Source organism: Dermacentor silvarum, chromosome 3, assembly GCF_013339745.2.
Source record: "Dermacentor silvarum isolate Dsil-2018 chromosome 3, BIME_Dsil_1.4, whole genome shotgun sequence".
In the NCBI taxonomy this organism is placed as follows: Eukaryota; Metazoa; Arthropoda; class Arachnida; order Ixodida; family Ixodidae; genus Dermacentor; species Dermacentor silvarum.
In genome coordinates this window covers 77,211,368-77,229,713 of record NC_051156.1, presented here as the reverse complement: position 1 = coordinate 77,229,713, position 18,346 = coordinate 77,211,368, and the positions used below count along the sequence as shown (strand labels likewise).

General features: G+C 46.8%; 1 protein-coding gene across 1 annotated transcript in view; it reads left to right on the top strand.

Annotated features, from left to right (window-relative positions):
- LOC125943827 (uncharacterized) overlaps nucleotides 1-17,723 on the top strand; it is a 34,966-nt gene extending 17,243 nt beyond the window's left edge. Inside the window, exon 2 of the mRNA XM_049663357.1 lies at nucleotides 16,494-17,723. Coding sequence (XP_049519314.1) covers nucleotides 16,494-16,775 — 282 coding nt within the window. The 3' untranslated portion in view covers nucleotides 16,776-17,723. The remainder of the gene's footprint in view (nucleotides 1-16,493) is intronic.
- Nucleotides 17,724-18,346: the final 623 nt, after the last annotated feature.

Genomic DNA, 18,346 nt, shown 5'->3' with positions numbered 1-18,346 from the left:
AGTGCAGCTAGGAATAAACAAATTGTCCAAATGGGCAGATGAAAATGGTTTTAAAGTAAACGCCCAGAAGAGCACTTGCGTACTCTTTACAAAAAAGACAGGCCTAACGCCAGTCCCAAGTATTGAAATCGAAGGAGATGAGCTCTCTGTGAGCAGTGAGCAGAAGTTTTTAGGAATCATTTTAGAATCTAAACTCACATTTATTCCCCATGTTAAGCATTTGGGGGCAAAATGCTTGGAGACAATGAACCTTTTAAAACTTCTGTCGCGCACAACATGGGACCGTGATCGAAAGTGTTTGCTTAACTTGTATAACAGTCTTGTCCACTCACGCCTTGATTAAAGAGCTATAATTTATAATACAGCAACGCCAAGTGCATTAAAAATCCTAGACCCCGTCCACCATCTGGGTATCCGCCTCGCGACCGGTGCTTACAGGACAAGTCCAATCCAGAGACTCTACGTAGATTCGAATCTGTGGTCGCTTCATCTGCAGCGGTCATATAGCAGTTCTACATATTGTTATGTTCTACATATTGCTACAAATATGTTCTACATATTTTATGAAAGTACAAGCGAACATTGAACATCCTTCTTATTCAACAATAAGCGATGTGACCGCTGCCACCCTCTTCCATAACCGACCTGCAGCGAGAAAGCTGTTCTCTTTGCGTGTAAGAAACCTCAGTGAGGAAATGGGTGTTCCAGTTCTTGAACATTGTCCTATGGCTCCAGCGAAACCTTTACCGCCGTAGCAGTTGCAGCCCATAGATTGTGACACATCATTTATAGAGGTCACGAAAGACGCGCCAGAGGCACATATTAAAATGCATTTCCTAGAACGCCTCTAAATCACATGCCGGGGTGTCTTATGCAGCTGTCGGCCCATACTACTCGGAATCCGGTGTATTCCACCCGGAAACAAGCATCCATACAGGTGAGGCTTATGCAGTTTTGTCAGCTGTAAAGCACATTAAGAAAGCAAAACTTCAAAATACTATCATAATTAGACTCCGAAATTGTCGTGAAAGCATTGAAGTCACTCAGCAAACACAGAAACCCTGTACCCATTGAGCTCTATTCCTCTCTAAGCATAGCGTATGTTACGCGAACGAAGAATTAAGTACAGGAGACTATTTACAAGTATATTTACAAAAGATAGCTGCAGCGCTGGCCAGATCAGCCGATAGCTCGAGAGCCCAGAGCAGTTCGTCTTCTTCGTCTAGGCGCCCGCGCGCCTCGTTCAAACAACCAAATACCACACGCGTGTAGCATAATCCCCCGGCGGCAGAAGCGACGTCCCGGAGCGTCTAAATGTCATCACTGGGAGGGTGATACTGCTTCAGTCGTGTAACGTGCACGATATCACTGGACTGGGAAGCAGATGGGGCGTCAGGGGCGATCTAGTAGGTGACGGGAGTCACGGCACGAATCACTCGGTAGGGGCCTGTGTAACAAGACAGCAGTTTTTCTGACAGGCCGACCTGACGCGACGGAGACCATAGAAGCACCAAAGAACCAGGCGGGAAGTGCACGTCGCGGTGTCGCTGGTCGTACAAACGCCGTTGACTCTCTTGGGAGTTCAGAAGGCGGCCACGAGCAATTTCCCTTGCGTGGGCAGCGCGGGCGACGGCGTCAAGTGCCTATTCACTGGTGGGTGCTGCGTGAACAGGGATGCTTGTGTCGAGGGGCAGTGCTGGTGCTCGGCCGAACAGAAGGAAAAATGGCGAATAACTGGCTGTGTCGTGGCGCGAGGAATTATACGCAAAGGTGACAAACAATAGAGCGAGGGCCCAGTCAGTGCGGTCGGAAGACACATACTTCGCGAGCATGTCTGTGAGAGTGCGATTAAGACGCTCCGTGAGGCCATTCGTTTGCGGATGGTATGACGTGGATAGCTTGTGCCTCGTGGCACAGGACTGCAGGATGTCAGCGATAACTTTTGACAGGAATGTCCGGCCACGGTCTGTGAGAAGTTGTCGCGGAGCTCCATGTAATAAAATCACGTCGCGTAGAAGAAAGTCGGCAACATCTGTGGCGCAGCTTGTAGGGAGCGCTCGGGTGATGGCGTAGCGCGTGGTGTAATCTGTGGCCACAGCGATCCACCTGTTACCAGAGGTAGAAAGAGGAAAAGGACCAAGTAAATCTAAACCAACCCGAAAGAATGGTTCCGCGGGAATGTCAATTGGTTGAAAGTACCCAGCAGGGAGCGTCGACGGTGTCTTGCGTCGCTGGCATTTCTCACACGCAGCTACATATCTTCGAACGGAGCGAGCAAGCCCTGGCCAAAAGAAGCGTCGGCGGATCCGGTCGTATTTACGTGACACACCGAGGTGACCGGCAGTGGGGAGGTCGTGAAGTTCGTGGAGAACAGCCGAGCGAAGGTGTTTAGGGATCACAAGGAGTAATGCTGGGCCGTCGGGGTGAACGTTGTGGTGGTAGAGTACGCCATCTTGAAGTGTGAATAAGCGAAGGGAGCTGTCGGCAAGTGACGATACCAGGCGGTCAATGATGACACGCAAGGACGGGTCACGGCGCTGCTCGTCGGCGACGTGGACCAGTGGAAAAACAGAGAGAACGCAGGCGTTGGTGTCAGTATCAGACGTAGAGGTCGGGTCTTGGACTGGGTAGCGAGAGAGGCAATCTGCGTCCTGGTGTTGGCGTCCCGACTTGTACGTCACTGTGTAGGGATGATATTGTAGTCGGAGAGCCCAACGACCGAGCCTACCAGTAGGATCCTTGAGCGACGAAAGCCAACACAGCTCATGATGGTCTGTGATTACTGAGAAGGGCTTGCCATATAAATATGGGCGGAACTTTGAAACAGCCCAGACGAGAGCAAGACATTCGCGCTCGGTAATCGAATAGTTGCGCTCTGCAGTTGTCAGGAGCCGGCTAGCGTAGGCTATAATGCGGTCGTGTCCGTGTTGTCGTTGCGCTAAGACTGCGCCGATCCCATAACCACTGGCATCGGTTCGGACCTCTGTAGGTGCGGACGGGTCAAAGTGGGCCAAGATCGGTGGATTGGTCAGAATCGTGATAAGGCGTGAAAATGCGGCAGCCTGAAGGGAACCCCACGTAAAAGGCACGTCTTTCTTCAGAAGTTCAGTGAGTGGTCGAGCGATTGCTGCGAAATCTTTCACAAACCGTCTGAAATAAGAGCAGAGCCCCACAAAACTCCGGACGTCTTTGACAGACTGAGGTACAGGAAAAGCTGTTACTGCTCGAACCTTCTCCGGGCCGGGTTGTACTCCGGAAGTATCGACGAGATGGCCTAGCACTGTAATCTGTCGGCGCCCGAAGTGGCACTTCGATGAGTTTAATTGGAGCCCAGCCTTGCGGAAGACGTCAAGGATAGCTGCGACGCGCTCAAGGTGCGTCTCAAACGTAGGAAAAAACACAAGGACGTCGTCGAGGTAACAAAGGCAAGTTGACCATTTGAAACCTTGAAGCAGAGAGTCCATCATCCGTTCGAACGTGGCGGGGGCATTGCATAAACCAAACGGCATAACCTTAAATTGGTAGAGGCCATCTGGAGTGACGAAAGCAGTCTTTTCTTGGTCTTGGTCATCGACGGAAATCTGCCAATAACCAGATAGAAGGTCAATGGACGAAAAGTATTTGGCACCGTGAAGACAATCAAGAGCGTCGTCAATTCGTGGTAACGGGTAAACGTCCTTTTTAGTGTTTCGGTTTAGGTGGCGGTAATCAACACAGAAACGCCACGTGCCATCTTTCTTTTTGACGAGCACCACCGGCGAAGCCCAAGGCTCGACGAGGGCTCAACAATGCCTTTGGCGAGCATCTTGTTGACTTCCTGCTGAATAACTTGCCGCTCTGCCGTGGACACGCGATACGGTCGGCGATGAATGGGAACAGCATCACCAGTGTTTATCCGATGCTTAACAAGGGACGTCTGACCAAGTGGGCGATTGTGAGTATCAAATATGTCGCGATAGGAAAGCAAAAGGCGATATAGGGCGGCTGCTTGGCCAGGGGCAAGGTCCGGAGCGACCATGGGACGTAATGGGCCGTCGAGGTTCAAGGCATCCTGCTGGTTATCAGGAGGATCTGGAGACGCGTCGGCTGCAAAAGCAGTGACGTGGTCGTCTGTCACTGACCGGAGCGTGGCCACCACTATGCCTTCAGGTAACACTTGCTTCGTCAAGCCAAAATTGACAACGGGGAGACACATCCGATTAGCGGCAAGGGTAACGACGGAGTGTGGCACAGAGATGTCGCGCGCCAGGAGGACATCACCAATAGGGGCGACGACATAGTCGCCATCAGGCACGGTTGCCGTTGAGGCCAATTCGACGAAGGTTAGGGCTTTTGGAGGTAACCGAACAAACGCTGTAGTGCATAGGGTGTGCGGTTGTTCGGGGCGAGCGTCGGAAACAAGAGGAAGCTCGAGGCACAGCGTACTGGTGGAACAGTCGATGAGGGCAGAATGCGTCGTCAGAAAGTCGAGCCAGAAGATTAGGTCATGAGGGCAACTGGTCAGCACGGAGAACAGGACGGGAACTTGGCGGCCAGCAATTCCTACGCGAGCAGTGCACATACCCCAGACGGCAACAGTGGCGCCATTGGCGACGCGTGCGGCTCGAGTGACGTCAGGCGTAAGAACTTTTTTGAGGCGACGACATAGGTTAGTGCTCATTATGGACACTGGGGCTCCAGTATCAATCAATGCCGTCAACGGGACACCATCTACATCTACTTCAATTAGGTTCGCGTTCGTGAGGAGCGTCAACGGAGGATTTGGACAGGATGAACGTGATGCAGGACTACCTCCAAGAGCTGCAAGGCCTAGTTTTCCGTCCGGGAGGGTCCATAATTGGTCGGCGACGAATAGCGGCGTGGCTGGGGCGATGGGGACCGACGGCGCTGAGGTGACGGCGAGCGAGTGGGACGACTGTCATCGACGGATACGTGAGAGCTAGAAGGCATACGGCGAGGCGAGTAGGGGCGAGGGTCGGCATATGGGCGAGGAGACGGGGAAAAGTAGCTCGAATACGGCGATGTCCAGGAGGTGCGGCAGTGGCGAGCGACGGGGCCAATGCGGTGGCAACGAAAGCAAATGGGCTTGTCGTCCGGAGTTCTCCACTCTGTAGGGTTGCGGTATCTGGGACTGGAATACAGATCGCTGCGAGGCGCAGCTGTCGGCACCAGTCGGGCGTCAGCTCGGGAGATGGAGCAGGCAGCAGGAAAACCGAGGTTGGCAAACTCTTGCCGCACAACCTCCTGAATGAGGGAGATCGCTGGGGCTGGTTGGTCAATGGTGGGGTCAAGTGGGCGCGGAAGGAACGTGGCAGGACTGGCAGCCTCGAGCTCGCGGTGAACAATACGCGTGACGGTCTCATTGGAGGGGGGTGAAGCGGTAAGGGCGACGCAGGACGACGTCGCAGCCGTGTTAGGGAGCCGGGAGAACTGTGGAATGACGCGGCGGCTTTTGGCGAGCTCAAAGCGGCGGCATTCCTTGACAATGACATCGATGGTAGACACATTGTTGAAGATCAACAAGTTGAACGCGTCGTCCGCGATCCCCTTGAGAACGTGGCCAACCTTGTCAACTTCGACCATGTTCTCGTCGACTTTCCGGCAAAGAGCTAGCACGTCTTGTATGTACGAGACATACGATTCAGTGAAAGACTGTACTCGTGTAGCAAGCTCTTTTCTTGCAGCCTGCTGCCGACCGGTCGGATTGCCAAAGAGGTTGCGGAGCTTCTCCTTGAAAGCGTCCCAGCTAGATCTCTCCTCCTCGTGTGTCCGGAACCAGACACGAGGTGTTCCGCCAAAGTAGAAGAGGACATTAGCTAGCATGATGGTAGGGTCCCAGTAGTTGTTCCGGCTAACAAGCTCATACATGCGGAGCCAGTCATCAACGTCAACGTTATCTTGGCCGGAGAATAAGCCAGGATCTCGGGGAGTGGCAACCGTGACGTACGTTGTGGTTGGAGTTGCAGTAGTAGCAGCAGACTAGTTGTCGTCACCGGGAGCCATGGCGGAAAGCTGGACGGTGCGGCCGCTGCGGAGCTCCGTGGTGAGAACGGGGAACGGCACGCTCCACTAAAAATGTTACGCGAACGAAGAATTAAGTACAGGAGACTATTTACAAGTACATTTACAAAAGATAGCTGCAGCGCTGGCCAGATCAGCCGATAGCTCGAGAGCCCAGAGCAGTTCGTCTTCTTCGTCTAGGCGCCCGCGCGCCTCGTTCAAACAACCAAATACCACACGCGTGTAGCAATATCAAACCAGCATGTCATTATATGCTGGGTGCCTGGCCATAGAGGCATCGAGGGCAATGCGCTAGCAGACCAGTTGGCCACATCAACTATATCGCAAGCTATTAATCCTGCCGCTGCTATTCCCCCCACAGATCTGAAGCCTTTTTGCGAAGGAAACTGCGAGGCCACTGGCAGCGCCTGTGGGACGCTGAAACAAATAATAAGCTTCACTTGATAAAGCCACAGATAGGTTTCTGGCCATCCGCAACAAAAACACGGCGAACTGATGTCCTATTCTGTCTGCTCAGAATAGGACATACGTATTTCACCCGCAGTTCATTGTTGACTGGTGATGAACCACCAAACTGTGATAAATGTGGTGACAGGCTGACCGTCCACCACGTCCTCTTGGAGTGTCGGGAAGCCAAAACAGAGAGAAATATTTTCCACAAGCATGTCGATATCATGTCCCTCTTCGTCCAATTATGTTTCTTGGTGAAGAACCGCTTTTTAATGCCAAAGCAGTCGTCGATTTCTTGAATGATGTGGTCCTGCATGTTATTAGCCCAACAAGTTCGTAGCGCATCTTCTTGCAGAGGATGCCGCTGTGATTGTAGTTTTTATAGCACATGCCTCCTAGCCCTTGTGGTTCAAGGGCTTTGTTTAGGCAGTAGTGCGTCTTGCCAATACTGCATATTAAATATTTTAAATATAGTATCATTCTTACTCAATGCATTCTCTATTTTCATTGTACACCTCATTAGTCATTGCCATGATTTTAGTACATGTATATTTTACGCACACTACAACGACTATTTAGGCTCCTTTACAGCCACGCCTCATCTACTTCTCAGAATTCATCGCTCCACCGCAAACTCACTGTCACGAGTGAAAGCAGACAACGCTCGGTGCGTACGTGTCTCGTGCGTTGGCGCCGAGAAAACAACCAAGATCGGCGCAGAGCTCGCGCTCGCGAGAGGGGCTCGAGCAATAAGGAAGAAGGGTCAGGCAGTGCCTTCCTGGTCTCCACTGTAGATGGATGCGTCTTACGCTGCCCCGGAACCCATAGAAACCGACGGCCAGAACGGCACGTCACACTCACAAACACTGGCATGGCGCTCTTTGGCCATATCTCTTCTTTTCGCCACTAAACAACACACACATTGATTTCGTAAAGTACCATGTGATCCACAGTATAGGAAACACTTCGCGAGTAAGCTTTCCCCATTTTTGATGGCAAAGATCCTAACACAAAAACTCACAACAGCCTACAAGGCTTCAAAGATGTCTAGTGGAGATATATTCCGAGAATTCAAGGACAAACTACAAGTAGAAAAGCTTTCGATTGTCACCAGTATCGGCGATGTAGCAGTAACGATTTCACCCGATCACTCACTAAACACGAGCCTGGGGCGTGATCTCCGAGGAAGACTTCATGAATTTGAGTGATGAGGAACTCCTTGAGGGTTTCCAGGAGCAAGGCGTCACAAAAGTCCACCAAATCGTCCTTCGACGAAACAATCAAGAAATTCCCACGAAGCATGTAATTCTCAAATTTGCCACCAGCACATTGCCCCCTTCCCTTGAGGCTGGCTACGTCAAGCTCAATTTCAGGCCGTATATTCCCAAACCTAGACGATGCTTTAAGTGCCAAAGGTTTAAGTGCCAAAGGTTTGGACTTCTTGCAGAGGCAAAGCAACATGTGCGAAATGCAGCTCCAACGATCGTGAATCCGACAAATGTAATTCTTCTCCACACTGCAAAAACTGCAAAGGTGGTCACCCTGCTTACTCACGGTCATGTCCCGCCTGGAAAAAAAGAAAAAGAAGTCATTGCACTCACAGTGAAAGAAAGAATATAGTTCTAGGAAACTAGAAAGCGCTAATCACTTTTATCGAAACTAAGATTTGCCAAAGTGTTGCATCAGGGGGCAGGGCCACATAGGCCCCGTGAGCCTACAGGGTCTACTGGTAGTAGCCTTGCGGTGGCACGTCCCGCCCCCGTGGTTGCCGCAGCCACTGCTGCCCCATTGCTTTCAAATGCTCCAGAGATCTCGGTCTCGCAGGGCCTTAAAACAACTCGTCCATCAACGCCTGAGGCACGTGCTTCAGCGTCAACACTTCGGTCCTCTAGCGCTTCTCCAATGGAGGTCGATTCCAAAACACCGGTGTTATTGACACCGAAGGACCAGCGCTCACTCGAGTGCGCCAAGAGGGTTACACTCCCAGTAACCGCTCCGAAAAAGGACAGGTAACCTAAGGGTTACCGTTCAAATCCACTGTCGACTATTAAAGCTTCTGTCACCTATAATTTGTATTTTAGGACCAATTATTATTTGAGCATTCTCACTTCTGTTCCATCATGGCTTTTAATATACGATGGAACTGCAGAAACCTAGGTGACATAAGACATCATAAACAGTTTTTCGCCAGTTGCCTTTTGTTTGCAAGAAGCAAATCTAGGCCCCCAAGCCAGGATATTTTAAAAGGCTTTTCCGTCTTTCGAATGACCGGGCAGACACTAGCCGACTGTGCGGAGGAGCTGCCGTTGTCGTGAAATGCGGCATTCCCAGCCGAGAAGCCAAACTGAATACTCCATTCGAAGCGGTTAGCTGTCACTATTCTCTCTTTGGAACGTTAACAGTTTGTTCCATATATATTACACCCCACGAAAGTGTAAATCTTAGAAAGCTTGAAAACCTAATTGAACAGCTACAAGACCCGTTTATACCTGTAGGGGATTCTAATGCTCATTGTACTCTTTGTGGAAATGAGAAGACTGACCAAAGAGGACAACTCATAGACGATTTTATTCTAACAACATCTGTATTTTAAACTCGGAAGCACCTATTACTTTTCATCTACATCACGTATTTTAGCACTCTTGATTTAGCTTTATGTTCACCTTCTCTCTTTATTGATTTTAAATGCGAAGTGTTGGAGAATCCATACGGCAGTGACCACTTACCTGCCATCACAAACCTGTCGTCAACTTTACCCATTATCACCTGCAGGCCGCGTCGTTGGAAACTCCAACTGGTAGACTGAACGCTTTTGACAGGAACTGCCAATCTAGAAGGACAATTTTCAGCCGATCTAAGTGTCGATGAAATTAATGAGACATTTACGAGTTGCATAATGACGGCACGGCAGCTGAAAGAGGCATACCGCAATCTACTGGACAACATGGGAAGAAACTTAACCCCTGGTGGACAGAGGAATGTACCCAAGGAAAAAAAAAGAACAGAATAAGACCTGGGGCAATCTTCATAGATACCCGATATATAACAACTCAACTTCAAACAGAGAAAAGCCCATGCACGATACATCCGTCGACAAGCGGAAAAAGACACTTGACAGGAATACTTCTCCTCAATTACCAGTCTCCTCCAAACGCATGTGGGAACAGGTAAAGAAATTCAAAGGGGATCACTCATCCTACACAGTTCCCTTACCCTCAAATCCTGGTACAGAAACAACAGCCGACGAACAAGCAAACATTCTGGGGGAACTTTTCTACAAAGTATCAAGTTCAGCCAGCTACACGGACACATTTTAACATACAAAAATTCTGCTGAAAAAAAAGATTATCACCAACAGGTGCATCCGATGAGCCGTACTATGCCCCCCTCACACTCCCAGAATAAAATAGTGTACTTTCTGCTGGAAAGAAAACTGCAGTTGGTTTGGACCGTATTCTTTACACCATGCTTGCTCACTTGTCACAAACGTCTATCAAAGCGTTACTGAAATTCTTTAACAAGATCTGGGAAACTGGCGAAATGGCGAAAACATGGAAAAATTTCGTAATCATACCTTTTCTAAAATCTCGAAAACCACCAACATCCCCCAGCAGTTACCGCCCATTGCACTCACCAGCTGTTTAGCGAAGTCATACAAATGTGTTGGGAACACCAGGCATACTTCACCCTCGAAATAGAAAAGTCCTTAAAGATACATCATTGTGGTTATAGAAATGCTTGTTCTACAACTGGTCACCTAGTCCGACTTGAACATGAAATACGCAATGCCTTTTTACACAAACAGCACTGCCTAACTGTCTTTTTTTTCTTGGAGAAGGCATATGATACCACATTGACAGACGGTATAATGAGGGCCTTGGCAGACTTAGGGATTCGGGGCAGAATGCTGAAGTGCCTGTCTGATTTTATGTCCGATCGAACATTTCAGGTGCCTCTTGATAGAGTACTGTCTAGAGCACTGCACGGGCCGAGTTTTTCAGCCCGGGCCCAGTCCGGGCCCGTTTTTACGTTGGGCCACCCGCCCGAGCCCGATCAAAACTTTTATGGCGAGACCCGGGCCCCTCCCGTGCCCGGAATATTCTACGTTACCCGCCCGGCCCGGCCCGCCATCCCTTTACCTTAGGCCCGAGCCCGGCCTGAGCCCGGCTCGAAACCGGCCCGAACCCGGCCCGAGACCAAAAAATACATGTTTTCAGAGTTGAGAAGCCCGAGAATACCTCGCTGCACGTTACATGCACACCACCAGAAAGCCCGAACCCGGCCCGGGCACAGGTCAAAAAGCACACGCCCTGCCCCGAGCCCGGCCTGAGCTCGTGAAAAAACTGCTTTACCCGGCCCGGCCCGGCCCCTGGGCCGGGCCGGACCCGGGCTTTCGGGTAAGCCCGAGCCCGTGCAGTGCTCTAGTTCTGTCACGTGTATTCACCCAATAAAACGGTGTGCGTCAGGGCTGTGTATAAGTAGAACAATGTTTGTTGTCAAAATGAACTCGTTCAACGAAGTCATACTGTCTACCCTTATGCACTCTCTTTACGTTGATGACCTCCACATTGCATTCTGCGCATTTAACATGACAACGTGTGAACGGCAGATTCAAATCACTCTAAACAAATTTACACTATGGGCTAATAAAACGGCTTCCGTTTCTCGTCCGAAAAAATTGTTGCCATGGTGTTTTCTCAGAAGAGGGGCTTGCAACCTGACCCCATTCGAGCACTAAACGGAAGAGTACTGCTAGTTAAACAAGAACAAAAGTTCTTATATAGGGGTCACATTTGATAAAAAGCTAAATTTTCTCTGCCACATTAACAACCTCAAGGTTAAAACAAATACCGCACTTAATGTCCTGAAAGTCTTGTCCCGGAAGCGCTGGGGCTCTGATCGCCAATGCCTCCTTCATATTTATCCTTCATTGGTACGCAGCAAATTGGACTACGGTTGTATAACATATGGTTCAGCCTGACAAACCTTAAGCGGTTAGATCCCGTTCATAATAAAGGGCTACGGTTATCAACCGGTGCCTATACGACCTCACCCATTCCCAGTTTGTATTCCAAGAGTAACGAGCCGTCTTTAGAACCCGGAAGAACGCAACTCATGTTGACATACGTTCTAAGAGTTCGCTCCTCACCAGACCACATTTGCCATAACATTATCACACACTGCGAGTAACGATTATACTACACAAACAAGCCAAAAGCTATAAAACCACTCATACTTAGATTTGAAGAACAAGTCCTTAACTACAATGTCCCTACTGAAACGCTTTCTGCGATGCAAAGACCAACCAGAGTAGCGCCTTGGAAAAATTTCACAAAATTTCTAGATTTTAAATGCGAAGCATTTCTTGGCGATCACTTGGCACGTTCACCGTATCTATGTCTATCTATCTATCTATCTATCTATCTATCTATCTATCTATCTAGCTGCCTACGTCTTGGTGCTCTCAGGGTCGTATCGTTAACATGGTATTTAGCAAAATTGGCATAGTATGACAAGAGTGTATGAGGAATGTATGTGAGTATGTATGTGAGAGTGTATGTATGAGAGTGTATGAGGTCATGACATGAATATCATGAAATGTGTGTCATTGTAGGTCATAAAACAGCTGCTTAGGTCTTGGTGCTCTCATGGTCGTTCCGTTGATTTGGTTGGTACAAAAATTGGCATAGTATGACCACAGTGTAGGACAAACATGAATGATAGGCCATGACATGAATATCATGACATGCGTGTCATGTAGGTTATAAAACAGCCGCCTAAAATGACCATGACAAAGCGAAAAAACATTAACACTCAATAACCACTGAAATGGGTTCGGACATGGGTACTAAGTGATGGAAACACTAAAGGGTAATGGTAGAAGTCATAGTCATGAGCATGACTCAGCAAAAATGACTGACTCATCGAAACGAGATTCACACTCAAAACCACTCAAATGGGTTCTAACGTGGGCAGTAATTGAAGGAAACACTAAAAGATAATGGTAGAAGCCATAGTCATGAGCATGACTCACCAAAAATAATGGTGACACAGCAAAAAAAGATCAACACTCAAAAAATACTGAAATGGGTTCGGACGTGGGTACAAAGTGACGGAAGCCGTAAAGGATAATGGTATGAGTCATACTCATGAGCATGACTCAGCAAAAATGACAATGACTCAGCGAAAAAAGATCGACACTCAAAACCCACTGAAATGGGTTTTGACGTGGGTACAAAGTGAAGGCAACACTTAAGGATGGTGGTAGAAGTCATAGTCATGTATGATTCAGCAAAAATGACAATGACTCAGCAAAAAAAGATTAACACTCAGAAACCAATGAAATGGGTTCGGATGTGGTACGAAGTGAAGGAAAAGGCTAAATTTTAATGATCAAAGTCGTAGTCATGAGCACAGCTAAGGCTCCTAGGCGTTTTGAAAGGGACTCCTGAGGACTCATGACGTGAATGTCATGAAAGAGCCACCTACGTCTTGGTGCTCTCATGGTCGTTTTGTTAACTTGGTATGGTCCCCACATGCTGCTTTGCAAAACATCGATTCCCACAGGGCGTGGGATCTGCCGAATTTTTTTTCATTAACACATCTAATAAAAATATGCCTCCTGAATTTATACTACAGAAATTTCGCACAGTGGAAGACACGTACGGCACTTACGTGAAATTTTACACCGATGGCTTCCATTTATGTCGGAAGCAGCGTGGTTGACGGTATTTGGGAACACACAGTTAGACTACCACACTTTGCATCAGCACCAAACACGAAAAATCAGTTATTGTACAGACTCTTTAAGTGCACCTAAGGCCTTGAATATGCAATCACAATACGAACCCATCATCGGCAATATCGTAAACACACTAACACATCTAAGTGAAGGCCACACTATTCATTTCTGCTAGGTGCCTAGCCATGTTGTGATCTCCGGAAATGAAAAGGCAGATGAATGTGCAGCAACGGCAAAAACATATGAATACCTCAAAAGTTTATATGCCTGCTAGGGACGGGATCCAAGCTGTTCACAAGGCACTCCTTTCTAACTGGCAATGCGAATTAAAACTGAAAGAAAACAACAAACTTCAACTTATTAAACCTATACTTGGGGAGTGGAAGACATGCTATCATTAAGAACGTTTCATCGAATTAATACTTTGTCGACTGCAGATAGGCCACACACACGTCTTATCTTTTGACAGAGGAGCAACAACCAACATGTCATAAATGCCATGAACCGTTAACAGTAATACACATTTTAATCACATGTCCACATCTCGAAATGCTTAGACAAAAATACTTCCGAGTATTGTATAAGTCACACACTCCACTTCACCCGATGTTCCTGTTAGGAGATGATGCACTGATATCTCTGACTGACCTCACAATTTCTTGGACGAAACATAGTTTTTAAGTAAGCTTTTTTACTACAGTGTATGCTCCATTTACGAAAGAAATTTTACCACCCTGTGTCTGGTGCAGCATAGCAGTAGCCGCTTTTGAGCCAATAAATATAATTTAACCATTTAACAACGTTGAGGTCACGGATTATAGTATACGGCAAACCAGGATGGACATAATTGCAATGCCGCCAGCACCTTTCTTCGATCCATCAACAGAGATGCAGTCATATCCAGGAATATAAATACATTCATCCTCTGATGCAAACCACGTTTCGATAAAGCAAACTATCTCTGTCAAACGTATTTCTTAAACTCTGTACATTAAACTGAAAACTGGGAAGGGGACACTGGTTGTTTGATGATTCGACATCACGAGCAAATTGTAATTCTCGTAGACGTTCTTGTAGCCAGGGTCGCCTTCGCGCTTTAGTAAACAGAGTGCATGTATTCCTATCACGTATGCCGCTATCACTTCAAAGCTGCAAGATTGACCAGATCCCCCTCCCCGCGTATGACAAAAGTACGGGATCACCGCTGCTTCTTGGCACCAAAACTTTACCGCATGAGTGCCAGACATGCGTATCCGAAGTCTTGACCATTCCTATGTATTTGATAAAATATTGCGTGATAGCCGTGACATATTTTCAAAGAAAAACACGGTGTCCATGGTCCTTTAGTTGCTTCTTATTTGGAAGCCTGTACGTGTGCCAAGTGGTTCCAGCAGTTTCAGTAACCTCGCCGCTCATCACACTTGTTCAGGACGTTCCGTCCGTCGCACTACTTGCTGGAAATAAAATAAGGAATGGCGTTTGTATATTGAGCTAACAGCTAGCGGCACCTAGTGAGTGAACTTGAACGTGTGAAAGTTGTGACCGCGCTTGGTGCAAGGAGAAGATGAGAAAAAAAACGTGGTTCTTGGTGCGCGTACAAATACGTGCTGATTCAACTATTATAGCACATAATATGTGGTAGGTAGGTATGTATAGGAATGGATATATATATATATATATATGTATATATGTGTGTGTGTGCTTGTGTGTGTGTATACTAAAAAAAGGAAACCAAGGGGCCTGATATTTACTATCATATTATAAGAAGCCAACAAGCGACACCAAGGACAGCATAGGGAAATTTTCTGTAGTTAATTCACATCACTAAATAAATAAATAAATGGATATGAAAGTTGATGAACAGACAACTGGCGGCTTTAGGATACGAGCCCGCGTTTTCGCATTACACGTGTGAAGCTCTTGCCAGTGGAGTTACCGCAGCGCGGTTTCCCCTTCCACTTTCGGGGGAATTTGCTTGTCGGCTAGTACTAACCCCTGGCAGTGTTAGACAGCGCCACCACTCACGGCACTTGGGGACGGATGTCGAACATCCTTTCAGCCGCAGGCGTGTGGTTCACGTGAACTTTTTGGTGCAGGCAAGTGGTACATAAACCAATACATGCTAACTGAAGGCATCAAAGCTACCGGATTCAAGACCCTCGCTATGTAATGAACGAATGAACGGGAAGAAAGGAAACCGAGGGGCACGATTTTTATTAGTCATATCATAAGCCAACAAACAATGACACCAAGGACAGCATAGGGCAAATTACCTGTAGTTCATACTTGATTTTAAAAAGTAATAAATAAATGGAAATGAAATGGGATGGAAAAACACTCACTTAAGAACACCTTGGCGCCGGCGTCACATAGACGTTACGTCTGGCTAAGACTCGCAGGGTTAGTTCTAACAGGTAAACGTAACTACCTGTATATACCTTAAATAGCTATTCGTATTCGATCAGGAACTATTTGCTATACTTGAATATCGGAACTAAGCAATTATTTCGCAACAATTGACTAGTAAAATATGGTTGCTGTTTTGTTCTACGTCATCCGAACAATGACAAAACTTTCCGAAGCAATGGAGAAACAAAATGCGTAACGTAAGTTTTAGGTTTCGTAGTGGAAGCCAACATTCCAACCTGTGAATTTTACTTGTATTTGGTTCTTTAGTGTTTTTGTCCGTCTATTCATGTAGCATTTTCTACAGTTTAAGCTACGACCAGCGATGTGTTTCTTGCAAAGGACTCTTGTACATTTGTTTACGGCACACAAGTCATGCATCATTTTTTTCTTCTTTCTTTTTCAGCAATATCTTACTTTTTGGGGGAAATGAATTGCTTAGTGTTTTTGGAAAGCTCGTCCATTCAACAGCCATTCATTCTTGGAAAGCTTGTATGGAACCATGGTTTAAACATGTTGAAAGGCTATTGAAAGTTTTCTATTGACAATTAGTGATGCTTTGTTTAAAAGTGATCCTTCATCTCGAATTTTTATCTCCACTTGTTGCACTGGTCAGTGAAGGCGTCGTACCCAATTTTACCGAAATAAATATTCCTGCTCTAATGTATGCGTCTACATTTCGCTATTCAATATTCAATACAAAGCATTCATATTCGACTCTTACGTATTCGAAAAAAAATCAATATTCGCCCAACTGTATTTTTACACAGCCTGGCGTTCTTGTTTACGCCCGTCGGGATGTGTTTCATGTCTTTGGGTGCGCAAAACCTAGAACTCGGTAACCATTGACCTCGCGAACTTCTTTCTTTCGCAGAGGTACCTTGCAAAGCGTCGGATTTCAAGAGCGCGCATCGAGCAGTACATGAGAAAGATTTGCGACTCTGGCCGATACCACCTCACGAAAAACAACTGCCAGAAGTGGGCCCAAGATCTTCTGCGCGAACTGGGCATCGAGTTTCCCGATGACGAGCTCGACGCTCACACCGTCGTCAACAACTACGTACAGCCGGCAGCCATTGCTGGTGCCGCGATCTTGGGTGCCGGTCTGCTCGGTGCGCTTATCTTTGGCGGTGGTGACCGTAGGAACAGACGCTAGTAGAAGGAATGCCACGCAGTAGCAATGACCTTTAAAAGCAGTGTGTCAGGACTTAAGGACTAAAAAAATTGCGATCGCACTTGTGTCAATGTATCAGCTTGTCTTTAACGATAATGTCCTACAACGCGAAACAGTGGTTAACAACGACCCAGTGACTTGTACTTTTCCATCTCTCAGATTGGAGTTTGCCGGTAATTGAAACTTTCCCGAGATTGGCCTCAGACTAGCACCTCTTCTAAACTGTGTACCTATGTGCTGGTGTGCCGTCTTTCGTCGCTTAAAGCCACATAACTTCTGTTTTGAAACTCTTACCGATACTCCATGTTGCCTGCTTCGTTACAAGACGCCCACACTGCAAAGGTGCAGTTGTCTGCAAGACACGAATAAATGCTTATTCTGAACACTCGCACAAACGTGGCTGTGTGCTGTTATTGCGATTAGTGATCGTTTCGTTACACTTGAAGAGAAAATGGACACTTACAATCGTCTGTAGAAATATCAACCAGCCGAACTTACTTTTAGTTCAGTTTCAAACAAAACTGGGGGTTGACAGGAAAAGGCAGTCTAGACGACCGTTTGACTTAGCTCTTACCGACAAAACGGCATTGACTGTTTCGAAAATAATAAATCACTAAAAACATAGCACAGCGACTCCGATGTAATAAATACTCTGGACTACACTGAGGAGTGCGGTCCCATGAAATGTATGATTATACAAAAGTATCAATAATTATAATTCAGCACAGAGTAGCACTCAAACAGAAAGAAGAAAATCGAAAAAAATCTAAGCATATAATCGTCATGCACGTGTACAGCATCGTGTTGTCTTCATCAAAAACATTTATTTAAAAAGTAGTTAGAATTTGTATTTGCAACAAGAATGTAGATAATCTGACAAATAAGTGCGTGAGGGCATCAACATACATAGTTTTTAGGTTCTCATACCGTTCACTATTGAAGCATTTAGGCAAAATATCACTCAGCATAGTGAAAGCTGAATTATTTTTAGATTGAGGTAAGAAATACGTGTTGCATTTTGGAGCTTCGTACTGTGTTTTAGTAGTGTCACCATTCCCAAAATAAAAGGTTCTTTTCGTACTATTGCCGTTTTACAGAAGTACACAAGCCTGTACTCAAACGCTTGGTTTACTGGTATTATTGTATATTGCTAACTTATAGGATGAATTGGGGGCATCATAAGGCGTGCTAGCAACTATTCGGAGTGTTTTTGTTTGAGGAATGGGTAAGATTTCGATGTTTGATACAGTGGCGTTACCCCGAAAAAAGTTATTTAGGTAAGATTAAAAGAAAGCGTAGTTGTATTTTTTCTAAATCGTAAAATATTTTTATTGCTGGACAACTTTCAATAAACCCAGAGAGAGTGGTACATGTTTAGACAATATGGGTGTCCCACGTCATAGAAGTAAAAAAAATGCTGGCTGTCCCGTAATTGAGAGTAGATGTAAGCATGAAATGGCTGCCATATGGCGTCTTTTGCTGCTTATGGTGCCGCCGACTTTATCCCATTCTCTTTTTCCAACTATGCAGCGCGCTCAGCGTCTGTCGCTGCG